We start from the raw sequence: 27,401 nt of genomic DNA, 5'->3' as shown, positions 1-27,401 counted from the left end.
GCCATGTGGCTGCCACACTGAGAGCCCCACTGCCGGGAGGAAGTAAACATTTTCCTCCCGGCAGTCTCGGACTTTCAGTTATAAGGTCTCAAAAGTCCGAGACTGAAAAGTCCTGATGAAGGTGATGCCGAAACGTGCGTGGTTCACATGTGAGCACAGGTCTTCTCTTGTCCAGGTAAAAAACGTTTTCTTTATACCTACCATATCCCCATTTAGGCGGTTTTATATACATCTGCCGTAGTTAACTTTGCACAACAGGCCATACTAATGATTTTTTGAGCTGTGTATGTACACCTTTATAACATTTCTTTACATTGCATAACACAGCCATCATTACTGCACATACTCATGGGAGTGCTGATAACTATGCATATGGTTCTGTCTTTATAACACCCACTATGTCTAGCACTATATGTGTCCATTATTAACCCCTTTTTTATTAAAAAGATACCTGATGGTTAGTTACTGCATATATGCAGTAGACATTATTGTGAACAACTGTGTTAATTTGATATGGTACCATATATCAGATTTTTTCCATAATACAAACCATCAGTTCCAGTATCTCAATACCTGTGCATTGATACCTGTCCTTAACTTTTCAATATTTATACATGTGATGCCTCTGTTTTAGGTTCTCTGCCAGTTGGCATTCATTTTAATAATAAAATTTGTTATACTTTTTGACTAAATCAGTTCTCTTTAGAATTTTTTTGTTCTATATCTCGGTGCCCATCCTTTTCAGTTATAAGGGCACGGCCAGGGCAGCTTCAGTAACTTCTATGTGCACAGTGAGTGGCTGCTGTATCCACACCCCTGACAATGACTGACCATTGGCTCATCATTGTGTCAGTACAAAGGTAGCTGTCAGTCAGTGCTGGGGTATGGTTACAGCTGTTGCTTATTATGCACAAAGCAGTGACAGAAACATGCCCCTATGACTAAAAGCCTGAGCCTGCTTGGAGGAATAAAGACCCCAACTCTTTCGGGCTGTGCTACATGCTAATACTAATAAGCAATGGTGCTATTAAAGAGCTATGTCACTTCATTTTAGGCTGGCCCTACTTCACTTTACTCCAATGGTAGAATGGATGATTATTGACTAAAATGGGCAGACAAACGTAACTCATATATAAACCTTCAAATCATGTATGTGTCTGAGATGCAAAAGTACAAGCAGTGCGCTATATCCTTTAGTTGCACATGTTTTATTTTTTTAGGCTATTGATATTTATACGAATCAATTACAGCAAATTGTTGTTTTACCCCTTGTTATATAATATATATGTGTCTTGCAGGTGGAAGGATGGGTACACTCCTCTTCCTTTATATTGCTGTGTCTCTTCTGAGGACAACTTTCAGCTGCCCTGATGCATGCTCCTGCGTGGACAAATACAATCAACAATTTGCCGATTGCACCTACAAGAAGCTCCAAAAGGTCCCAACTGGATTCCCTTCCAATGTCACCACCTTAAGTCTTTCAGCCAACAAAATCAGCTCTTTAAAGAAATCAAATTTTATTGGTGTGCCTCAGGTGACATCACTGTGGTTAGCTCATAATGATATCAGCTCAGTTGAAAGGGGTACTTTAGCAACGTTGGTGAATCTTAAGAATCTAGATATTAGTCATAACCAACTAGTGGAATTCCCATGGGTGGATCTGTCCAGCCTCCCTTCCCTTCAGCTGCTAAAAATGAACAACAACCGTATGGTCAACCTACCAATGGATGCCTTTGATAATTTAAAAGATCTTAGGTCACTCCGAATAAATAATAATCAGTTCACTATTATTCGGGAAGGAACCTTCAAACCTCTTGTTTCTCTTCTTCACATTCAAATCTACAATAATCCATTCCACTGTACTTGCTCACTCATGTGGCTGAAAAAATGGATAGAAGAAGCTCAAATTACTATAGCAGAGAAGGACTTGATAGTATGTGGCACCCCCGAAGAGCTCCAAGGGAAAACACTTAGTAAAATTCCAGATTTGCAATGTGAGGCCCCTAATGTGCAACTAAGCTACCACCCTAATCTTGATAGCACAGAGTTATATGATGGATTTACTCTCACTTTGCACTGTTTGGTCAGTGGCAATCCCAAGCCAGCAATCCAGTGGAAAGTTCGCAATTCAACCCAAGAGACAGAAATTAAACTGCCCAGTGATGTTGCCAAAGCAGAGTTAAATGGAAATTTTCTGGTTTATCAAAATGGTACACTGGTTATTCCTCACCTTAGCAAGAAATTAGAAGGGGCATATACTTGTATAGCCACAAATGAGTTGGGAAGTAGCCAGAATTCGGTCAACGTCTCTGTTGCAGGCAGTCAAAAATATCCCAAGAAGGTTGAGGATCCAGGTGCAGGAAAGATGCCTACAGACACAAAGAAAACAACAGGTAAAGAATTAGGAAACAGTGTTCTTAAAGTAGATAATCCAGGGGAAAAATTAAATCCTTTAGAAACAACATCAAATGCTGATACTGAGATTAAGAAGATAAATACCTTAGAAAATACAGACTCAAATGAAAAGAAATGTGGACCTAGTGTAGGAGGCCTACATGTTTCCAACCATGCATTCAATGAAAGTAGCAACTTGAAACCTCATGTTTTTGATCTAGGAGTGATAGCACTTGATGTATCAGAGAAAGATGCAAAGGTGCAAATAACTCCATATAATACACATTCTGGAAAACAGAATCTAAAGATGCTATACCTCTGCCAGGAAAGTCCGAAAGGTTATTCTTTGGTTCAGTGGTCTGAAATTGAGGATCGAGTAAACTCCTATTGGTTTCAAGGGCTAACACCTGGCACCAACTATTCTGTATGCTTAACATACAAAGGAGAAGACTGTCAAGTGCAGGTGGTTTTTACCACTAAGAAGGAAGTTCCCTCTTTAATCATTATTGTTATAGTGAGCATTTTCCTTCTGGGTTTGGCCACCATTCCTTTAGTGGGAGCTACATGTTGTCATCTGCTTTCTAAATATCATGGCAAAAATTATAAATTAATAATGAAAACCCACAAACAAGATCCAATGGAGAAGCACATGGCTGCTGATTTTGACCCCAGATCATCTTATGTAGAGTCTGAAAAGAATTTTGACCCTAGTGAAACTGGTGTAGAAGGAGAAGCAGAGGCAGAAACACAACCTGCAGAAGAAGAGGTTGAGAAGGAGGTTGAAGAAAATGTAGTAGATGATGCTCTTCCAAGCTCCCAATCCAAAACCAACCAGGAAGATTTTGAGGTGGGATCTGAGTACAGTGATAAGCTTCCTTTGGGAGCTGAGGCTGTGACCATCTCTGAGGAAATTAACGGTAACTACAAAGAACCTGCCCGCTGATATGATAGGGTGTAAAGAGATCACCTTCATTCAATTCCTTTGATTTATCTGCAATTGTATTCGAGAGTGAGACCTTCTTTAATTCACTAATTCATCAGTATTCCTGTGAAACCCCTGCAAGAACATAAACCTGAACAATCCCTCCAGTCTCCAGAAATGTGAACCTTTTCAAGAATTTATAGGTGAAAGGAGGAGTTTAAAGCAAACACACGAGTTAAGAGGTGCGATGGTAAACTTTACTAACAACCATAATGGCAGTGTTTTCTACCCACTGTTTGCCAGCCGGAGAATATTTCTCACCAGTTCAAAGTCTCATTGACAAGATCCTGCCCACTAGTAGACATCTCTGCTGATGGTTTTGTAACACTGCACATTTGTATGCATGCCCTGTGTGTCGCATATCTGTGTGCATCAAAGTGTTAATGTAGCTATGTCTGTGAATATGCCACAATTTTAGGTTAGTCTATAAAAAAGTGTGTAAGTGTTTTGCCAACAGGTGAGTGCACAGTGCGTATATATTATAGGTAAATGTATATAAAGCAGTTTCTCTGCCGAGAGCACTTATGACATAGCATAGTGTATACCTGTATAAAAACAGCATCTAGAGTATACAGATACCTAGCATCCTAATTATTTGCAAGATACCTTCTTGATCCAAGCATTTACCACACATATACACATTATTTGGATATAATGCGCTACAAAAGATTCTAATGTTGAAAAGATCAAAATGAAATTTTTATTCCATCGATGTCTTGAAACCACCAAAAATAACCAAGAGGATGAAAAAAAGACTTTCAATATGATGAGCTTATAATTCTACACCAGTATCCGAATACTTTCATCTGATCATGACTGCAGCTACCAATCCTAGATGTATAGATAAGCCAAAACTATATATCTTTTCTGTGTTAGCTGATCCGATGCTTCTCCATCACCACTTACAGTAGAAAATCAGATCTATGTGAAACCCAAGGAGATCTAATTACATTAAAGCTGGAGGATTATGGAAGAAAGATGAGTAATACGGCTGCACCTGCTCTGCATCTTCTCTGAGCTATAATACTGTATACAACCGGCTAACAGTGCCTCCCGGGACAACATCAATGTCCCCCGCTGTGAGCCTAAGGGTCCTACAATTAACCGATAACTGCCCTGAAGACATGACAGCACAATATTTCTAATAATCAGTTTTTTGTTATCTAAAGTTTGGGGCTATAAAGTTGTAGTTTGGGGGTCTACATTTTTTAAAGTTATGGATAAATTGAATTAGGAAGTCAGTTTTGGACATTACCTTCAATCTACTAAGGACTTGCAGTTGGTTTTCGTTTCTATTGACTACAAGTATATAACCTTTGTTATAATGTTTTGCGTAGGAATAAGTTACAAATCATAGATTTTTCTTATATGTTTTTTAAACTAATGACGATTTCAGTAATGTTAGATTTTCTATTGCCTCCTGGTTTATATATATATATATATATATATTCTGTAACGTGTCGTTAGCACCTGAATTTAGTCCAGTCCACTATTACAACCAGAATATTCAACAGGGTGGAAAGAATAAATTGAGAAAAAGTTTTAATACAAATTATGATTTACTTTGTAATACTTATTGCTTGACCCATCACCCAGAACTGTAACTTTTTAACACAAACCTAATTAACCTAATTAATTTGACAGTGGCTAGCATCTAAAATGTGAACTTGTTACTACAGGTATATACTATATTTACAGTATAAAAGCATATACATACAATTTGTACAGTGGTGGACGCAGACAAAAAGGGCCTTCGTGAAAAATCAATATATGGCCCTTATAGTCCAACAGTTTTGTCTATGACAGAAGCGGCTTGGTAATTGACCCGCTAACCTCTTGGGCTCCTGTATTACTGCACAGGTTGTACCAATATGTCCCCCCCGAATCTTTATATGTCTATGCTGCACATATTCATGCACTTAATTGTAACGTTCTCAGTGCCTGAACCATTTCCATTGTTAAACATGTACAAGATTTTTACCTTTGTACTAACCTGTTTTTTTGTGGTTTGATACTTTGGATATTTTGGGTGTGTTCTTTTTTATTTTTTATAGTTGTGACTTCTTTGAATACTAAGGAAATATTATAATTCTTACATGGGATAGTTTTTAAAAACATGGTGCTCATTATACTAACTTCTGGAAAACAGAAAAAGAATTGTGAAATCTAGAAGGCCTCAGAAGGTCATTTACAATTATTAAGAGTGTTGCAAAAAATAGCAAGCATGCAATTCATTCTTTTGTGATGTACAGCACCCATTATAGCTATTCAAGTAACATTTTTAATTTGGGCAGAATTACTTACTGGCATCTGCTCAACAGGGTAAGCAGTTTTGTGGATTATAGTTGGCTTAGTAGCATATATACAAAATATTAGGCTTCTGGAGAAAAGCAAATTCAATCTTAGAGGGAACCTGTCACCTGTTGCCTTCTAAACTAAAACTAGCACCTTAAGCAGTGCCTGTGCTGCATTCCACGAAGGTGCACTTTACCCCTTGATCCCTTTTGTAGACCCCAAAAATACCTTTATAAAATCTCCTGCCTGGTATGTAAATTGTCCAGTCTGGTCCAATGGACGTCCTAATCTGCACCAAAATACCTTTATAAAATCTCCCGCCTGGTATGTAAATTGTCCAATCCGGTCCAATAGACGTCCTAATCTGTGCCTACTGTCCCTCCTTTCATCCTCCTCCTGTGCTGATTGACGTGGATGACTCCTCGGACACCATCCGTATAGGCGGGCAAAATCTCCATATTCCCGGTTCACGCAGGCACACTTTGTTCTGCCCTGTTGCGGGCAGAGCCGAAAACAGAGGTGCGGCTGCACAAACCGGAAAGTTCTCTGCACAGGCATGAGATTTTGCCCCGCAATGTGGATGAAGCGGATGATGTCAACTGCGAGAGCCACGTATATGGATATTTTGCCCGCCTACATGGATGGTGTCTGAGGCATCATCCATGTCAGTCAACCCAGGAGCAGGGTGAAAGGAGGGACAGGAGGCACAGATTAGGATGGTCATCGGACCGGACAATTTACATACCGGGCGGGAGATTTTATAAAGGTATTTTTGGGGTCTACAGTGGAGGTCAAGGGGTAACGTGCACCATCATGGAATGCAGCACAGGTCCTGCTTAAGATGCTAGTTTTAGTTTAGAAGGCCAAAATGTGGTGACAGGTTCCCTTTAAAGCTTAGTTTTTAGAGAACCTACAGAATCTAACTTTGTACTTTGTACGTAAATAGACATAAGAATCATATGAGCAGAGCTGACAGGGAAGTTAAGGAAAAGGGAAAAAGTTGACTACAAAAAATCAGTGGTATAGTTTTGGTGGGATTGGTGGAATATATGCCAGGAGTGCAAGGTATCAAATGGGCCATCAAGCCAATCTGTCATGGAAAGGTTTCAGCTTTCATTTAAATAAGAACCTCTGAAAAGTAACCAGTAGAAACTGATTGGTTGTAATGGATAATCGCTCCACATTTTCTCAAGTTTGATACATTGTCTCTAAGGTTTATGAGATGTATGAATATATATAGAGAGATTTATATAACCCTTGGTGCGCTAAGCCCTGTCAAATTCTCATTTTTACAAAGAAAGAACATATGTTGCTTTTTCCTCAAGTTCAACAATAAAAATATATTGCTACTAAACAACACTAAACCATCCATCTTGCTCAAATTAAATCTCGAGTCAGCTCATTTTTCCGTTCCAATGAAAGAAAATTGGCGTGACATGAGTGGAGAAAACGAAGTGCCTCTTGGTATAGGTCATGCATGACTAATGGTAGATCTGGTCCTTATAATAGCTCAATGATCCTCCAATTAACCATGGAATGTCCAAAGTCATACTAGACTGTACTTTGATGTGACATCTCAAGTTCAAGAATCGGTAGAAATCTCAATAAATTATTCATTTGACGAAAGTGCTCAGACAGACAAGAAATGCAGCATGGTGGTATACATCCATTAATTCGCTAAAGGCACAATTGCACCTAATATATATAAAGCACCATCCTTAGAACCTGGAAATAACTGCTATTTCTAGTTTACTATACAATGTACTAAGACTAATTTATTAGAGACTCATTTGCAATTATTCAAATAAGCACAAGTGAATCCACTATTCATAGAATATAAAAATGGCTACCTGTAGATTGTTCCTAAGCGCCTTTATTCCTACATACTGTCGTGCTGTATTAGGGAGTAACCAACCGCATTAGATACATATTGCACCAGAATCTGCAAGACTCTGAATTATGATGCAAATTGTGAATACATTTTTAATCGTTCTTAATATATGGACCAATGACATCAGATTGTTGCTATTCTTGATGAAGTAATGACACTCATTGAAGCTGCTGACAATTTTTTAGAAATTCTTATTGTATGAATCATTGCCTCTCCAATATGATAAACTTATTACAGGGAGCACACTTCTCTAAAAACTGGTAAAAAGTGTTTATTTTTTTTTTCAGTGTCACCACAATGGGCAATTTAATACTTCAAATATCTCCAGCTTCACAAACTTGTGCCCTCCTTTATTCATTCAAATTCTTCCAATAACCGCTCTGCCCAATTTTCAGTAGTTAATTATCCACGCGTTTTGGATAAGGATGCTGCAACATCCGAAAGCGTGGATAATTTACTACTGAAATTTGGGCAGTGCTATTATTGGAAGAATTTTAATGAATAAAGGAGATCAAAAGTTTGTGAAGCTTGAGTTCTTTTGAATTATTGTACACGTCACGGCTAGAGCATTGCTGAGCTCCAAACTACCTCCTGGTGATGCTAACAGTGAGCTGGACATTTTCCTTTGCAATTTGATATTACATAGTTATAATTAGCTTTAAAGGGGCTGTCCGATTACAACACATTATCACCTACTCCAAAAATAGGTGACAACTTGTTGAATGGAGAAGGTCCAACTGCTCAGACCCGCACCGATAGCCTAAACGTTATCTGTTCTCCCTATGTTCTCACAGTGCATCTTTTATTGCATTTTGGTGCATTTTTTGATGTCACAAAGATGCACCCAAATGCATGCATTTCTTTCCCCTAGCAAAGTCTATGAGAATTCTATTTTGCGGTCCACACTGCATCTTTTTTTGGCTGTGTTTTTGAAGATGCAGCATGTCAATTCATTTTGCTTTTTCTAGCATTTTTGAGCCCTTCCAGTCAATAGATTTGACTTAAAAAACGCATTGGGAAAAATGTGGTAAAAACGCGTAAAAAATGCATGCATTTTTTGGTGATTTTTTTGCGTGTTTTTGGGGCCAAAAATGCTGCATTTTTGTGGTTAGAAAAGATGCACTGCGTGAACATAGCCTTAGGGGTACTTTGCACGTTGCGACATCGCTAGCCGATGCTGCGATGCTGAGCGCGATAGTACCCGCCCCCGTCGCACATGCGATATCTTGTGATAGTTGTCGTAGCGAACATTATCGCTACGGCAGCTTCACACGCACTTACCTGCCCTGCAACGTCGCTCTGGCCGGCGACCCGCCTCCTTCCTAAGGGGGCGGGTCGTGCGGCGTCACAGCGACGTCACACGGCAGGTGGCCAATAGAAGTGGAGGGGCGGAGACGAGCGGGACGTAAACATCCCGCCCACCTCCTTCCTTCTGCATAGCCGGTGGAGGCAGGTAAGGAGAAGTTCCTCACTCCTGCGGCTTCATACACAGTGATGTGTGCTACCGCAGGAACAAGGAACAACATCGTACCTGTCGCTGCAGCGAAATTATGAAAATGACCGACACTACACAGATCACCGTTTTACGACGCTTTTTCGATCGTTTATCGGTGCATCTTGGCTTTACACGTTGCGACGTCGTTACTGGCGCCGGATGTGCGTCACTTTCGATTTGACCCCGACGAGATCGCAGTAGCGATGTCGCAACGTGCAAAGTACCCCTTAGTCCTGTTAGAATATTGTGCATGCTCGACTGCCGCTCCTATATCTACAACTTCCCTCGTAATCTTGTAAGGAGGGAAAAAAATTCCACATTTGGAAAAAGAAGTCTCATAGTTGCCAGTCAGTGCAGTTCCCAATGGCGGACGCCCACCGATTAAGTTAAGTTATCATCTATCTTGTGAATAGGTGATGATAAATTGTTTTTTTCCAGTCAATCCCTTTCATGGGTTCATTATATAGAGCTTTATGCCATGGGACTTCCATAGATAGAAGCTCTATGCAGCATGTACAGCCTACTGGCTAGCAGATGAGTCCATTATTCTGTTAGAATTTGCTAACAACTGATAATACTGAGTTACACTCTATACTTTTTACAAATTCACTAGTGAGAAAAAAAGGCTCAGCATTGAAGGAAGGGAGAGGAAGATGTATTTTTGCTTTAAATATTGCTTTTAAGGCAAAAGTAGATAAGTTACAGAGCTGGTTGTAATTAATAGAAAAAGCCAACATTTTGTAATGTTCAAAATTACGACCATTAATGATATTTTAGGAATAACAAATATTGAACAGTGGATCACAATTCACTAGAACATGTCTCCAGATGCTCAAAGAAGCCAATCTTTGACCAAGCATAGTAGTAGTTTGCAAGCAACAAACCTGGGACCATGTATGGTTACAAGTAAACCATCATTTTTGCTAATTTTGCTTACATATTAACTTCTTTCTGCTCAACTGGCCAGAAATCATACAAGTCGATATAAAGGCTTGCTGTAATGCATCATTTACTGATCTCTATTTAGCTCACTTTTTACATTATTTTATTTTTTCATGATTGACTATTTACTATTTCTCTAAAACTGTGTAATGTTATTAGTATGGTGTTTGTCATTGTGAAATGTTGCTTAAGAATACAGAGGCACTGAGATATGTTGTATACAAATCCAATAAAATGCTGTAATAACAGGACGGCTGTGAGCGGACATTATTCTTACCGTGAACTGCAGCATTCACTCCCCTCTCTATTCTTTCTATCCAGCTTTCACCAGTCTTTTATTACCTCCCAATCACACAATGTCATCTTAAAATGTTTTCCTTGTCTCCAGGAGCATTTGACCATATCTTTCCGGTCCAAGTAAATTTACCGCCAACATGTAATTCCGTGTGATTTTCATTCTGTCACACAGTACACAAAGCCAAGTATCAGAATAAAAAGGATAGTGTATAGCATACTGATGTCTTAGCTTTCATTTACACTAGCGGACAATCATTTAAACGATGCGATCGTAACATTAGGACACAATATCACACAAATGTTTATATTGGACGAGAATCGTGAATTAAATAGTTAAATAGCGATCGTTCCTGGTCTAATGGTTGAACGAGCAAACAATATCCATTTACAGAAATTCAAAATCCCATAAATTCAGACTGGTTTGTCAGGTCTCCAAAAGGAGAATTGTCTTCCCCGTGGTCCCCACATAGCTTCTCATAACCCCTGATCAGATACCCACACTTTGCACTGACGAGGGGCAATCGCCCCGAAACACCGTGTCTGCAAATTGGGATTCTGATCTGGCAAATAAATCCTAAGTCTAATGGTGGTGTCACACACAGCGACGGCGACAACAACGTCGCTGCTAAGTCGCCATTTTCTGTGACGTAGTAGCGACCTTGACAGCGACGTCGCTATGTGTGACACATAACAATGATCAGACCCTTGCTGCGAGATTGCTGCTCGCTCTTGAATATCCAAGTTCATTTTTTGATCGCTGCTATCCCGCTGCGCCACATGCATCCTTGTGTTTGACGCCATAGCAACGACAATCATGATGACGCTGAAGGCAGGGACAAGGGCGTGTTTATGCGGTGTATTTTACAACGCCGCCTCGACTCCGATTGGTGGTCACAACAGCGTTCCGATTGGGTAAGTTGCCGAAGACGTTACAGTGATTTTCATTCTTTGTTCCATTCTTTGTTCCACGTAGTAGAGTCTGTGTCGCTAGTGCGTCGTTCTTTGTGGATCTTTCATCAGACCTTGTGATTAAAAAGGTAGGTATGCTTTGTGTTCTTAAATTGTTGTATATAGGATAGAAGTCTTTTATATAGGGGCAGTATTATAGTAGTTATATTCTTGTACATGGGGCAGTATTATAGTAATTATATTCTTGTACACAGGGGCAGTATTATAGTAGTTATATTCTTGTACATAGGGAGCAGTATTATAATAGTTACCGTATTTTTCGCTTTATAAGATGCACCTGATTATAAGACACACCCCCAAATTTGGTGAAGGAATAGAGAATTTTTTAATAAATGGGGTCCATCTTATAATGCCAGTGTCCGTCTAGCAAATCATATAGGGTATATGTCCCTCATAGCCCCCCATCCTAAAATTAACGCCCTTAATCTGGATATGGCCACCTTATATTGAATATAGCCCCCTTGTGCTGGCACACATCCCCCAGTGATGCCACATGTCCTCTATGGCTGGCACACGGCCCCTATGGCTGGCACACGGTCCCCTGTGGCTGGCACATGGCCCACTGTGGCTGGCACATGGCCCCCTATTGCTGGCACATGGCCCACTGTGGCTGGCACACGGCCCACTGTGGCTGGCACACGGCCCCCTATTGCTGGCACACGGCCCACTGTGGCTGGCACATGGCACACTGTGGCTGGCACACGGCCCACTGTGGCTGGCACACGGCCCAAAATTGCTGCACACAGCCCCCTGTGGCTGGCACACGGCCCCCTGTGGCTGGCACATGGCCCCCTGTGGCTGGCACATGGCCCACTATTGCTGCACACGGCCCCCTGTGGCTGGCACACAGCCCACTATTGCTGCACACGGCCCCCTGTGGCTGGCACACATCACCCTGTGTTAGATATCGCCCCCAGGCTGCTGCTTTTAGTAAAATAAAACACTATTTCCTTACCTTCTCAGCGCCGTGGAAGGCTAACAGTAGTTCCATAAGCCTTCCACTTCCGGATGATGCTCCCAACAGTGGAGACTGGTAGGCTCAACTCCTTGGAAAGGGTTTTGTACCCCTTGCCAGCCTTGTGACCCTCCACGATCTTGTCTCTGATGGCCTTGGAATGCTCCTTTGTCTTTCCCATGTTGACCAAGTATGAGTGCTGTTCACAAGTTTGGGGAGGGTCTTAATTAGTCAGAAAAGGCTGGAAAAAGAGATAATTAATCCAAACATGTGAAGCTCATTGTTCTTTGTGCCTGAAATACTTCTTAATACTTTAGGGGAACCAAACAGAATTCTTGTGGTTTGAGGGGTTGAATAATAAATGACCCTCTGAATAAACTTTTCACAATTTAAAAAAAAAAGAAATAACATTCTTTTTTGCTGCAGTGCATTTCACACTTCCAGGCTGATCTACAGTCCAAATGTCACAATGCCAAGTTAATTCCGAATGTGTAAACCTGCTAAATCTGCAGGGGGTTGAATACTACTTGTAGGCACTGTATATATATTTATATATATGTAGACTGTATGCCCTCGCGGGCAGGGTCCTTTCTCCTCTTATACCAGTCTGTTTTGTACCGTTAATGATTGTTGTACGTATACCCTCTTTCACTTGTAAAGCGCCGGAATAAATGGCGCTATAATAATAAATAATAAAAAAATAATAATAATATACACCCCCCGTATATTTGGATTATAAGACGCACCCCCTACTTTCCCCCAAAATTTGGGGAAACAAAAGTGCGTCTTATAAAGCGGAAAATACGGTATATTTATTTATGTACATAGGGGGAAGTATTATAGCTTTTATATTCCTGTACATAGGAATATATATATATATATATATATATATATATATATATATATATATATATTCTCAGCATTGTACTCATGCTGTGCTTTCTCAAGCCGCTGTACTCAATTCTTGTGCGTGTGGCATTTTAATCTTACGTGGCACGCTTGTCAACGGACTGGAACACAGTTTTCCATGACATTCAACATGTACAGTTATAATAATCACGTTATTGTTGAAACTTCTCTCATCTAATTTTTTTTTTGCAGTTTGCACATCATGGATGATGCGCAGCGTGCTGTTATGGTTGCTGCATTGCTGGTTGAGGAAGCTCGGCGACAAGATGAGGCACGGATGTTAGAGAGGCGTTCCAAGCTAAAGCGTTGCATGTGGACCAGATAGTGGCTGCAGAGGAGGTTTGAATTCTCCCACATGCAACTTATAAGAGAGCTGCAGGAGAAGGATCCTCATGATTTCCGCAACTATCTGCAGATGTCTGAGGAATCCTTCAAACTGTTACTGGAAAGAGTTACGCCACTTATTCAACGGAAGGATACAGCTATGCGTGCTGCCGTCCCGACAGATGAAAGATTGGCAGTCACACTGCGATTCCTGGCCACCGGACGCTCCCTGCAAGACTTCCATTTTTCTGCAACTGTTTCAAGGTCCCTGCTCAGCGTTATAATTCCGGAGACATGTAACGTGATTGTTCGCAGTCTACATAGCGATAATCAGTTTTCCAAAATGGAGGAGGCATGGAAAAAAATTGCCAAAGATTTTGAGCAGCTTTGGCAGTTCCCTAACTGTGGTGGGGCTTTGGACGGGAAACATGTGCGGATCACGCAACCACAGAACACTGGATCCTATTTCTACAATTATAAGGGCTATTTCAGCGTCATCATGATGGCCCTTGTTAACGCCAACTGCGAATTCATAAATGTTGATGTGGCGCCCCTGAGGCTTCCGTCGCCACAGGACATTGCACCCCATCCAGCGGTGTGATGCCCCATTCTGGGTGAGGAAAGGAGTGAACGCCGGTCCCCTGGTAAATCTACACAACACCCATTGTTAGGTACATACTGGGACAAGGGAAAGTGGCAGTAACCCTCCCATGCTGCATGCTGGGAGGGGCCGTAAGACCCATCCCTGCTCCTATAGGGTACAGCTTAGCAACTGGGGAGGTGGGAGGATCCACCAGAGAGCAGATAGAGAAAGGAAGGTCAAGTTAGTTGCAGTTTACTTCAGAGAGTGAGAGAGTGAGGAGACAGCATGTAGCTGTGAAAGAGAAAGGAGCTCTGTGAGCTCAGTGTCCGCACAGAGAAAGCAACAGAAGTCTGAGAGAGAGTGGGGAAGGAGGAGGAGGTCTGCAGGAGGCAGGCAAGGAGGAGAGAAGGAAAGACAGCGCAAGTCAGTCAGGAGCTAAGAAGAAGAAAGTGACGCTTCCTGGTGAAGATCCTGGGACTCAGAGGGTCCAGGTGACACCAAGCAGAGAGAAGAAGGGTTTCCAGGGCCACGGATAGCTGTAGAGCTGTGGTGGCCTGTTCCACAGGAACATCGATGGAGGGATCAAGCTGCAACAGGGGACGGTCCCTAGAAACCGGAGGAGTGCAAAATCATCTCCAAACAGTAAAAACCGAGGCCCAGGGAAAGTTGTAAACTCCCCGGGCCACAGCCCACAGCAGAACCTCTAGAAAGCGGACAATCATCCGACAGGTGACCCCCCCAGCCTGGACGCTGTAGTGGAGGCCGAGCAGGTTCATCCTAAAAGAGCTAGGCTTAGGAAGACAGCTGAAGGCAGAGACACCTTTAGAGAGAAGGGTACCGGTTTTTACTCCAAGAATCACCCAGAAACGGCGGAGGTCCCTGACAGTGGGTTCCAGTCGTCTGAGGGCACCAGTGAGCTCCTACCAGGACGTGTGAGTAAAGAACTTGAAACTGCACCCTTGGAGTTGCCTCTGTTATTCCGTCTGCTTAGACTTTCACTACACCATAGACTCTCACAAGCACCAACAGTGCCCCGGGGCATTGCTCCACCTGTGGGGAGCAGTACCATCATTGCTGCCATATCATCACCCCGGAGGCCTTACACAGCAGCGGCGGCTTAATAGCCGCATACCACAGGTGGCGTCACGAACACAAACTTTATTCAAACCCCAAGTCACCAGCCATATTTAAACTGACACCCACCAGGGCCACGGAGTCGGGCCCCGCCACCACTGACTACCCCCGGACTAGTCCGGCCCGGCACCGGGTGTCCCATAGCCCTGGGGTGGGCGAGTCATTGATGTTGGCATGAACGGCAGGGTTTCTGATGGTGGGGTTTTAAAGCACACAATGTTTGGTGAGCATTTGCAGAACGGTGCCTTGCACTTGCCTCCCAACTCTGAGACCACAGGCAACCTTAATTTTGTTTTTGTCAGCGATGAGCCTTCCCGCCTCATGCCAATCTTCTGAAACCGTTTCCACAAAAAACTCTTACGGAGGAAAGACGCATTTTCAATTACCGCTTCTCAAGGGCACGTCGGGTTGTAGAAAATGCCTTCGGGATCATGGCCAACCGCTTCAGAGTTTTCCACACTCCTATTAACCTGAAGCTTGAATCTATAGACTCAGTTGTTTTGGCCTGTTGCACGCTGCGCAACTTCCTTCGTCGGCAAGATGCAAATGCGTACAGTCCACCTGGTTTCGTGGACTCTGTGGAACCAACAAATGGGGAAGTGGTGCTCGGTGACTGGCATGCTAACGATCCCGCAATCGCAGGCCTTCAACCGTTCATACATGGCAGAAACAAGGATGATGCGAAGGCCTGCCGAGACAACTACTGCCGATATTTTAACGGTCCTGGTGCTGTAACTTGGCAGTATCAGATATTATAGTGGCCTACTGAACGCTTTGCTGTCTATACTGTATATAATAATATATTTTTCTTTTAAGATTTTTTTTTCTTTCTGAAGATTATACTGTTTGCATTTGTTTAACTAAATATTGTTATATACTCTAATGGGTGATTACTTTTTTTACACTGACTGTCATTTGTACCAACAACCATTTAGGTCCTCTGTACCGATACCCCATTGGGTATAATCCCATGTGCGCTCTATTCTTCTTCCTATAATAGATATTTAAATCAAAATGGTACCGCTGACAATTTATGCCATCGCTATACCCTGCACAAAGACACTGGGCCCAGGGGCAACCATCCGGTCCGGATCCGAGCAGCGGCGGGTGCTGGCACAGGTGCGGCACAAATGCGTAGTCTGACATGTTAGTGCAACCGCGGTAGTTATAACACTGGCAAAACAGCCCCATCACAGAAAAAAAATATATAGCTTTAAGAATACAGAAATGCAAATCTGCATTGGTCAAAGTGATGATGCTGGAACTTTTATTTGGTGTCATTACAATGACATTTAAAAATATAACAGGCTGTAAAGAACATATACATTTCCACAGTCTTTAATGATATGGGACTGCATATCAACAACAAAATACATAACACAGAAATCCAATAAACATAAATCCATACATTTAAAATACAACATGCACACACCAGCGCTACAGTCAGACCGGAGACGCTATAGCAAGGGAGCGGTACTTTAAGACCGCTGCTGTGACTCGGTTTCAGGCGGGATAGTTAGCATTCAAGTTCACGGACGGGAACGCTGCTGTGACTCGGTTCAAGCGGGTTAGGTGACATTCAGACCGCTAGCTTTGCGAACGGGAACGCTGCTGTGACGTGATTCAGACCGCTTTGCGGACGCTCGTGCGACGCGACGTCATGACGTTTCTCCCGTCTTCTTTGAAGTCTGGTGGGCAGCGTTCATGTTATGTTGTGCTCAGAGGCGGGAACATGGCGGCCAGGAGACGCTGTTCACCCTGGGGGCATGCTGAGGTCCATTACCTCATCAGGATGATTGACAGTAAAGATTATTTTTTTGAGACTCGTCCGATTTTCACGCTCGTGTGAGCGTACCCTTATGAAAAGGCTTGTTTAAAAAGCCACTTATGACTTTTAGGATTGCTACTTCTAATAGGTAGCGCTAGAGTTTGTCTCCTTCCTCTCTGAAGGGATAATTTGCATAAATGCAGTGTCGCTTAATCAATCAAATAAACCATATGAATGCGAAAAAATACGCCTTACATATGGCAATGCAAAAACTCCATGATAACTATGATTGCTGGAGAAAGGCTATGTTCGCACGTTGCGTTTTTTTCCGTGTTTCTGCAGCGTTTTTAGCAGCAGCGTTTTTATGCTAAAACGCATGCGTTTTTGATTTCCAGCAAAGTCTATGGGAAAAGCAGAAATCCTGTCTGCACTTTGCTTTTTTTTCTGCAGCGTTTAATTTGCATATTTGTGGTCAAAAACCATGCTGAAAAAGAAGCAGCATGTCAGTTGTTTTTGCCATTTCTGCAGCGTTTCCTTAACATTGGAGTCAATGAGAAATGGCAAAACGCAACCAAAAGCACAATTCCTGCGTTTTTCATGCTTTTTACCTGCTTTTCCACTGCGTTTTTGGCTCCAAAAACGCATGCTTTTCTGGACATAAATTAATGGGTTCTAATGTTCCTTTACACACACACAATAACCGAAAATTTAAATGTTAAAAAATTATAAATTTCACCTATTTTTCTGATAAAATGTGCATAACCACTATTTTTTCATTAAAATTGATAATTTCCCATATATTTTTATTAAAAGTTAATTTTATACTTTTTTTCTCTTTTTTCATTCTTTTTGACTATTTCAACTTTATTTCTCAGTGTCTTGATCTACAAAACGCATCTGCAGAAACGGAGGTGAAAACGCAGGTAAAAACGCGGTAAAAACGCATGCGTTTTTAGCGCTAAAAAATGGTCAAAAGCCATTTGGTCAAAAACCAAGGGAAGGAAAACGTGCAGAATAAACTGCAGGTACTCCGACGCAACGTGCGCACATAGCCAAAAGCAGTAGAATGCAAAAAACATACATAAAAATATTCAATCAGGAATGGATCCAATATACAAAAAGAGAATAAAAGAAATCCACCACTGAACAGATCATGAAAAATGTCCCTTTGTGGTTATCATTAAGCAAAATGAAGTGCTAGTACAATAATAATTATTGCACTAACTTTATTTTTGTTTAATGATAGCCACACAGGGACATTTTTCATGATCTGTTCAGTGGTGGATTTCTTTTATTCTCTTTTTGTATCTTAGATCCATTCCTTTTTTGTAATTTACATGTGTCAATAAAGATAGAATACTTTTTTTTGCATTCCACTCCTTTTCTCCAGCAATCATAATGTCCATTTACATTACACAGTTTTCAAAAGATGAATGATATTTTTTTTTACTCAGCGAAATGATTTCATGCACAATGAACGATCAACCAATTCACATTGCACAATTATCATGAACGATGGTAGTTAGTGTGGTGCCCTGGACAAGCCAGGACGTCACAGGTACTACAACAACACACCCCACACCCTGGTTAGGCACATCAGTCACACACACAAATCCTTGTTGCCTCCCTCCAGGGGCTGATGTCCACACCAGGTGGGCCGGGGCCAGGCGGTTGGCCCCACCCACCGAGGAGTTCACAGTCCTGGAGGCGGGAAAGGAAGGGAGTTGAGTTAGGGAGAGTGGAAATGGAGGAGCGAGAAGTAGTAGTGGAGGAGCAAGAGCAGACTGACGGTGTCCGGGTACGTGGCCCGGGCACTCAAGAGCAAGATGGCAGACGGTGGTAACCGTCTGCAGGCGAGGTCGATTGACGCACAACCGTGAGGACCGGGGACGGGCGGTGGCCCGCCGGTACCGAACCGGGGAGCGAAGAGAAGCCAGCACCATTCGGCAGGGCCTACGGACCCCGACCAGGCTTGGAGTCGCCGTTGAACTGGTCAAATCCGTCAGAGACGGGAACATCCGGGGTTTCTCAGCAGCAAAGACCCGACTGAAGGCAACCGCTCAACCGTGAAGGGAAATACAGCTACCGCCACAGCTAGAGTTCCCAGGGCCAGAGCCTGCGGGCAAAAAGGGGCTCCTCTGGCAAATACACCGCTGGGGAGCGGGTTACCGGTGGGAAGCCATCGGAGCCGAAAACACATCACAGGTGCAGGGAGAGGCAGTCACCGCCAACCTACCGGGAGTGACCACCGCAGCCGCCTGCGGGACCCGTCCATCCAGCCGTTTGTTTTATCAGAGAGTCCATCTACGTTATTGGCTGAGTGAGTACCACCGTGCCGCCTGGCACTGTGCTGCCGCCCCCGCGACCCTGCACCTCGCCAAACCCCGCCATCCACCTTACAGTCCCCATCACCGGGCCCCGGGACCACCAAAATCCCCCTACCCATGGAGGGGAGAGAAACATCTCGGCTGCTCCCTGTGATCGCTCTCGGGATCCCCGTCCAGAGCAGCGGTGGTGCCCCCAACCTCACCACAAACCGTGGGTGGCGTCACGGACTAAATCCCCAAACCAAGCCACACCCTTTCACTCACGGGCGAGGAGCGCCGCTCGAGGCCCCGGATCCGGCCCACCGCTTGAGCCACCGAGCAGCAGCAGCAGCGCCGGACCCGAGCGTTGGTGAGCACAGCGCCCCGCCGGCCGCGACATTAGCATTAGAATTTGACATATTGTTGTTCAACATGAATGAGCCTTTAATCTTGTTTAGTTGGACTATTTGAGGATGTGGACCATTCTCTAATGATAGACTGTGCATTAGAATTTAGCCAACCAAACCCATTACTATTGTTGATATTCGCTAACTCTCCTATATATATGGGGGCCCTGAAACTCTGCCTCATGAGATGATGTGAGTGAAGATAAGGGGTACTTTGCACGTTGCGACATCGCTACTGTGATATCGTCAGGGTCAAATCGAGAGTGACGCACATCTGGCGCCAGTAACGATGTCGCAACGTGTAAAGCCTAGATGCGCCGATTTACGATCGCAAAAGCGTCGTAAATCGGCGATCTGTGTAGCGTCGGTCATTTCCATAATTTATGGAAGACCGATGTGACGATGTTGTTTCTCATTCCTGCGGCAGCACACATCGCTGTGTGTGAAGCCGCAGGAGCGAGGAACATCTCCTACCTGCGTCCCGGATGCTATACGGAAGGAAAGAGGTGGGCGGGATGTTTACTTACGTCCCGCTCATCTCCGCCCCTCCAATTCTATTGGCTGCCTGCCGTGTGACGTCGCTATGATGCCGCACGACCCGTCCCCTTAGTAAGGAGGCGGTCCGCCGGCCAGAGTGACGTCGCAGGGCAGGTAAGTGCATGTAAAGCTGCCATAGCGATAATGTTCGCTACGGCAGCTATCACTAGATATCGCATGTGCGATGGGGGCAGGTACTATCGCACTCGGCATCGCAAGCATCGGCTAGCGATGTCCCAACGTGCAAAGTACCCCTAAGTGTCAAACAATGCCCAATCCTTTTGTTTCCGGTGTCTGGCAGTAGCTTTCTCTCTTTTTTCCATACAGTATTACAAGCATGCTTGGCAGGGACGCAATCATCATGGTCACACAAGGTGCGACTGCAACCGTGCCTGTGTGGAAGGGGAGCCTGCAATGCCAGTGACTACTTCAGCTGGATGTGTGTCTGAGGAGATACAGTTAGGTCCAGAAATATTTGGACAGTGACACAAGTTTTGTTATTTTAGCTGTTTACAAAAACATGTTCAGAAATACAATTATATATATAATATGGGCTGAAAGTGCACACTCCCAGCTGCAATATGAGAGTTTTCACATCCAAATCGGAGAAAGGGTTTAGGAATCATAGCTCTGTAATGCATAGCCTCCTCTTTTTCAAGGGACCAAAAGTAATTGGACAAGGGACTCTAAGGGCTGCAATTAACTCTGAAGGCGTCTCCCTCGTTAACCTGTAATCAATGAAGTAGTTAAAAGGTCTGGGGTTGATTACAGGTGTGTGGTTTTGCATTTGGAAGCTGTTGCTGTGACCAGACAACATGCGGTCTAAGGAACTCTCAATTGAGGTGAAGCAGAACATCCTGAGGCTGAAAAAAAAGAAAAAAATCCATCAGAGAGATAGCAGACATGCTTGGAGTAGCAAAATCAACAATCGGGTACATTCTGAGAAAAAAGGAATTGACTGGTGAGCTTGGGAACTCAAAAAGGCCTGGGCGTCCATGGATGACAACAGTGGTGGATGATCGCCGCATACTTTCTTTGGTGAAGAAGAACCCGTTCACAACATCAACTGAAGTCCAGAACACTCTCAGTGAAGTAGGTGTATCTGTCTCTAAGTCAACAGTAAAGAGAAGACTGCATGAAAGTAAATACAAAGGGTTCACATCTAGATGCAAACCATTCATCAATTCTAAAAATAGACAGGCCAGAGTTAAATTTGCTGAAAAACACCTCATGAAGCCAGCTCAGTTCTGGAAAAGTATTCTATGGACAGATGAGACAAAGATCAACCTGTACCAGAATGATGGGAAGAAAAAAGTTTGGAGAAGAAAGGGAACGGCACATGATCCAAGGCACACCACATCCTCTGTAAAACATGGTGGAGGCAACGTGATGGCATGGGCATGCATGGCTTTCAATGGCACTGGGTCACTTGTGTTTATTGATGATATAACAGCAGACAAGAGTAGCCGGATGAATTCTGAAGTGTACCGGGATATACTTTCAGCCCAGATTCAGCCAAATGCCGCAAAGTTGATCGGACGGCGCTTCATAGTACAGATGGACAATGACCCCAAGCATACAGCCAAAGCTACCCAGGAGTTCATGAGTGCAAAAAAGTGGAACATTCTGCAATGGCCAAGTCAATCACCAGATCTTAACCCAATTGAGCATGCATTTCACTTGCTCAAATCAATCCAGACTTAAGACGGAAAGACCCACAAACAAGCAAGACCTGAAGGCTGCGGCTGTAAAGGCCTGGCAAAGCATTAAGAAGGAGGAAACCCAGCGTTTGGTGATGTCCATGGGTTCCAGACTTAAGGCAATGATTGCCTCCAAAGGATTTGCAACAAAATATTGAAAACAAAAATATTTTGTTTGGGTTTGGTTTATTTGTCCAATTACTTTTGACCTCCTAAAATATGGAGTGTTTGTAAAGAAATGTGTACAATTCCTACAATTTCTATCAGATAATTTTGTTCAAACCTTCAAATTAAACGTTACAATCTGCACTTGAATTCTGTTGTAGAGGTTTCATTTCAAATCCAATGTGGTGGCATGCAGAGCCCAACTCGCGAAAATTGTGTCACTGTCCAAATATTTCTGGACCTAACTGCACATTCAGTGTGGCTCAGCTCACCACGGGTCCCTACACAGCAATACACGTCATTGACCAATCCAAGGTGTGCTAGTCACAGAAGGCACATAGTAGTGATGTCATGTGTTGCTAATAGCATAGCCATCAAAATCAGCTGCTGGCCTCTGTGTTGGCCATTGAAGAGGACGCTGCACATCAAAGGAGCAGGGCATGGTGCGAGCAATCTTCTTTTTTTTTTTTTTCTTAATGTCTTAGAGAACAGCGACAGAACAGGGAACATTATTACAGAATGGGCCCATAAGGGGAGACATTATAACAGGAAGGGGCCCTGGATAGGGTGCATTATTATTGGCAGGAGAGTGTATGTGGACATTGTACCATTAAACTAGGAAGGGGCCCAGGATGGTGGACATTATGCCAGGATGAGAGACCTTATACCAGGAAGGGACCCAGGCTCATAGCATTACAAAAGGATGGGGGAAAGTATTACTGAATTGGGCTCAGGATGGGGTAAATTATACCAGGAAGGGGAACAGGATGGGAAATATTCTTACTGGAAGCGGCACAGGTTTTTGGACATCACCGACCCAAAGCAGTCACCGACCACTGCTGCCAGTGATTCTACATCTTTCACTGATGTAGCGACAACAGAGCGGTGGCTTCTCATTCGTTGGGCTTTCAGGATGGGCGTCACTGCCAATGTCATGTTGATTGACAGCCGGTTCCCCGCTGCCTAAGGGTACCTTCACACTTTAGCGATGCAGCAGCGATCCGACCAGCGATCTGACCTGGTCAGGATCGCTGCTGCAGCGCTACATGGTCGCTGGTGAGCTGTCAAACAGGCAGATCTCACCAGCGACCAGTGACCAGCCCCCAGCCAGCAGCGACGTGCAAGCGACGCTGCGCTTGCATGGAGCCGGCGTCTGGAAGCTGCGGACACTGGTAACTAAGGTAAACATCGGGTATGGTTACCCTATGTTTACCTTAGTTACCAGCTCACACCGCTTAACTTAGCGTGTGCAGGGAGCAGGAGCCGGCACTGGCAGCGTGAGAGCTGCAGAGGCTGGTAACGAAGGTAAATATCGGGTAACCACCTTGGTTACCCAATGTTTACCTTGGTTACAGCTTACCGCAGGCTGTCAGACGCCGGCTCCTGCTCCCTTCACATTCAAGATTGTTGCTCTCTCGCTGTCACACACAGCGATGTGTGCTTATCAGCGGGAGAGCAACAATAAAAAAACGAACCAGGGCTGTGTGTAACGAGCAGCGATCTCACAGCAGGGGCCAGATCGCTGCTCAGTGTCACACACAGCGAGATCGCTAATGAGGTCACAAAAAACGTGACTCAGCAGCGATCTCAGTAGCGATCTCGCTGTGTGTGAAGTACCCCTAATTGAGGGAGCCAGCTGTTAATCAGCATGACGTCGGCAGTCCTGCACCGTCTACAGAACAGAGCGGAAAAGAAGCCTCCACTCTGTTGACGAAGCCATTGTATTGTCGGCAGTAGTGATCTGTGACGGTGGTGAATGACGCCAGTCACAATATGCAGGTAGGTAGCAATGTTGATTAAGAGGCTGTTCCTCGAAACATATAAACCAGAACAAGGTGTATTTTTTGTCTGTCTCCTCCATGTTCACACTTTATATTTTTAATATGCATTAAATGAGTTAATTTTCAATGCTGGATCTTTCCCTTTTTGTTTGTTCCCTGTTGAGGGTTTTTTCTAATCCATGCACGTCTTGAAGTTGAGCTGGTTTTTCCTTTTTTGCTTTTTAGCAATTACCTACCTGATAGTGCTTAGGCACATTTATTTTTAAGTCATGTGTGACGCCCTGGGCAAGCCAGGGGTCACAGGTCACAACACCACCACACCCTACACCCCAGATGGGAACACCAAGGCTAACCAAAAATCCTTGTTGCCTTCCTCCAGGGGCTGATGTTCACACCAGGGGGTGGGCCAGGCGGTTGGCTCCGCCCACCGAGGAGTTCACAGCCCTGGAGGCGGGAAAACCAGGCAGTTAAGCTAGGGGAGTGAAGGAGAAGGAAGTGGTAGAGGAGGACAGTAAGAGTAGAGACAGTGCAAAGTAACAGTTAAGAAAGCCTGAAGTTGGTCCGGGTGTGTGCCCCGGACTGAGACAGCAAGGTCAGCAGACGGCGGTGACTGTCTGCAGGAGAGGCTGCTTAGAGGTTGCCGGAAGGACCGTGGACGGGTGGTGGCCCGGCGGTACCGGAGCGGTATACGAAGAGCAGTCAGCACCATTGGCAGGGGCCTTTCATATCCCGGCAAGGCTAGGAGTCGCCGTGAATTTGCCAAATCCGTCAGTGAAGGGGACCTCTGGGTCTCCCAACAACCAAGTCCCGATTGAAGGCAACAGTCCAACCGTTGTAGAGAGACACCGCCACCGCCAAGGCACCAGTTTCTCAGGGCCAGCGCCTGCGGGCAAAGTAGGGCTCCTCCGGCCCATAACCAAGCCGGGGAGCGGGTTACCGGTGGGAACCCATCGCTACCATCATCATCTCAGGTGCAGGAAAAGGGACCGTCACTGTCAACTACTGGGGAAAAGCAACAGCAGCCGTCCGTGGGAACCGTCTTTCCAGCCGTGTGTTTTACCGAGAACTGTGTGCCCGTCTCAGGCTGAGTGAGTACCACAGTGCCGTGAGGCACAGCGCTGCCCCCGTGTCCCTGCACCCCACCAAGCCCTGCACCGGCCCTGCCATCCCTCATCCTCCACCTCATCACTGGGTCCCGGGACAACCACCCCCTACCCACGGAGGGGAAAACTAACAACTTTACTGCTCCCTGTCACCGCTCCCGGGATCCCCATACAGAGCAGCGGTGGTGTCCATACAATCACCACAACCGTGGGTGGCGTCACGGACAATAAACTATCCCAAAAACCAATCCCCTTTCACTCACGGGCGAAGAGCGCCGCTCGAGTCCCCGGGATCCGGCCCATCGCTCGAGCCACCGAGCAGCAGCAGGCCGCAGCAGCCGCGGCAGCCGGACCCGAGCAGTGGGAGAGCGCGGCGTCCCCTCCTCCGCCCGCGACAACTTGGCGTCACGAACAGGATCTTACCGCTCTGCCGTTGGGTAGAGGTGCGCCTTGTTACCGCCGGAGGTGTCCGGCCAGAAAATTTCAGAAGCCGCCATCTTTGGCGCGAAAAGTTCCCGCTCGAGCGTCTTCTCGAGTAGTGGAGGCGCGAAGGCCAAGACCCAGAGGAAGGGCCAGAAAAAGGCTAAGGGAGACGGAATGGCGGCCAGCTGCATGTGAGCGCGGTTATAAAAGCAGGGACGCCAGGACCCTGCAGCCATCTTGTTCCTGGGAGAAGCCGCCAGCAACATGTGGATGCCGTCCCGCAGCACCGTAGCCCCCGCGCCTGGAACCGCGGCGTGGGTGGAGATCCGGACCGCGCAGCTCTACCAGAGGCTGCAGGTCAAGATGCAGCTCCTCATGGAGGAGTGGGAGACCGACATGGCGGATGTCATAGCGACCATGCGGAGACGCGAGGAGGAAGCTGAGGAAGGGAGGGTGAGTGACCCACGCCCCGATGCCCTTGAAGGGCCGGTCATCGTGGCTGCGGGACCCGGTCTAAACCCTCTCGCCCTGTTACCTCCCTTGCCACCCGTCTCGGAAGCCGTGACCCCGCCACTAGGCCCGCTGCCACCACAACCAGTAGCGATACCCAGCATGCCCGCCCCGGCGGGCCGACCTGTAGCCGGAGCCCGTAGCAAACCGGAGGTGCTGCCCTGGAAAGCCCCGAAGTCCTGAACCGGAGGCATCCCCCGAGAAAGTCCCCGAGCCGGAGCCGATAGCCCGCTCCGTGCCGAAGGCCCATCCACGGAAAGCCCCTGTGCCCATCCCCCACACCTCGGCTGAGGTTACGCCGGGTTGCCGATGCAAAGCAGCGTCTAAGGCCAAGTCACCGCGGGACCTAACGCCCAGAGTACCAGCAGTGGGCAATGTCTAACAGGTCTCGCGGGGCCCGACCCGTGCGCCGGAGCTCGCAGCAGCGCCATACTGGGACAGGGAGCCGGTACCGTTGAGCCTGGAGATTGAAGAGAGGGAAAGAAAAAAGGCAGAGTTGGTGGCCCGTGCAATCCGGGAAAAAGAGAACCTCCATCAGGCAACTTTCCGTGTCCGGGGCCCGCTGTACGAAGGGCAGGTGAGGCGGTTTGATGTCTGCCGGGGCTATGGGTTTATATATGAACCGGGTCTGGAGGCCGAAGTGTTTATAGCCCGGCGGGATGTGAATGCTCACCTGCCAGAGGAACACCCCGGTCGTAACCTGATGCCGGGCGATATAGTGCAGTACACCCGGCATTGTGGGGAGATTGGGTGGTTCGCGCTGGATGCTAAGTTGAGGGGCAGCCAGGAGACCCGTGTGAGCGCTGCGCCCCCTCCCTCAGGTGAAGACGAGGACTCAGAATGATGGCAGCGGAGCACCGTTGCACAGTCCCCGTTGGGACCACCACTGCGTGTGTTTAAAAAGTTTGAAAGTTGAAATATAAGAAAAATGAGAAAATGATTACCGTGAAAGTAACCTGATTGTCTACTGTGATTGGGAACCGGCCGTTGCCGGCATTGTTGTCCCCGTGGGGACCATCTAGCTGCATAGGAACTCCTATGGACAAGCCCGTGAACTTGCAGGGCAACCACAAACGTTAAGTGGGTTGTAAATAAAAATCTGTTGTTGCAGCTAACCGTTACCGCCTCCGGAGAGGCAGGTTGGAGGGAGGGCCCGCAGTGGAGCAGGCTGGGGCCCAGCCACTACAGGAACCGGTGGCTATCCTCTGGAGGGGAAGGACATATCCCGCTCGGGTAACTGGTTCAGGACTGGGGTCAAGGGGTGCTGCCTGTTTCTTAGGGGCAGCATCAGGGCCAGGTTACTTGGGTGGGAGAGAGCGGCAGCTGCAACCGTTTTAATGTTACCGTTTTGCAACGTTTAAGTACCGAACCTCCCAATGTGGGATGATGTTTTTCTATTTGTATGTGTGTGTTATTCTTTTTATATCTTTTCAGAAATAAAACCGGTGTTGGACGGACAGCCCGCAGACGGTCTGCATTTTGCTAAGGGGGAATGTGACGCCCTGGGCAAGCCAGGGGTCACAGGTCACAA

General features: G+C 45.5%; 1 protein-coding gene across 6 annotated transcripts in view; it reads left to right on the top strand.

Moving 5' to 3' along the window:
- LOC142303813 (immunoglobulin superfamily containing leucine-rich repeat protein 2-like) overlaps positions 1 to 6,459 on the top strand; it is a 118,542-nt gene extending 112,083 nt beyond the window's left edge. For all 6 annotated transcript variants that reach the window (XM_075345566.1, XM_075345567.1, XM_075345564.1 and 3 more), the window contains one exon: positions 1,299 to 6,459. In XM_075345566.1, coding sequence (XP_075201681.1) covers positions 1,307 to 3,337 — 2,031 coding nt within the window. In that variant the 5' untranslated portion in view covers positions 1,299 to 1,306 and the 3' untranslated portion in view covers positions 3,338 to 6,459. The remainder of the gene's footprint in view (positions 1 to 1,298) is intronic.
- The last annotated feature ends 20,942 nt before the right edge of the window (positions 6,460 to 27,401 follow it).

The sequence above is a fragment of the Anomaloglossus baeobatrachus genome, chromosome 4, assembly GCF_048569485.1.
Source record: "Anomaloglossus baeobatrachus isolate aAnoBae1 chromosome 4, aAnoBae1.hap1, whole genome shotgun sequence".
NCBI lineage: Eukaryota > Metazoa > Chordata > Amphibia > Anura > Aromobatidae > Anomaloglossus > Anomaloglossus baeobatrachus.
This window is presented reverse-complemented; position numbering and strand designations above follow the sequence as displayed.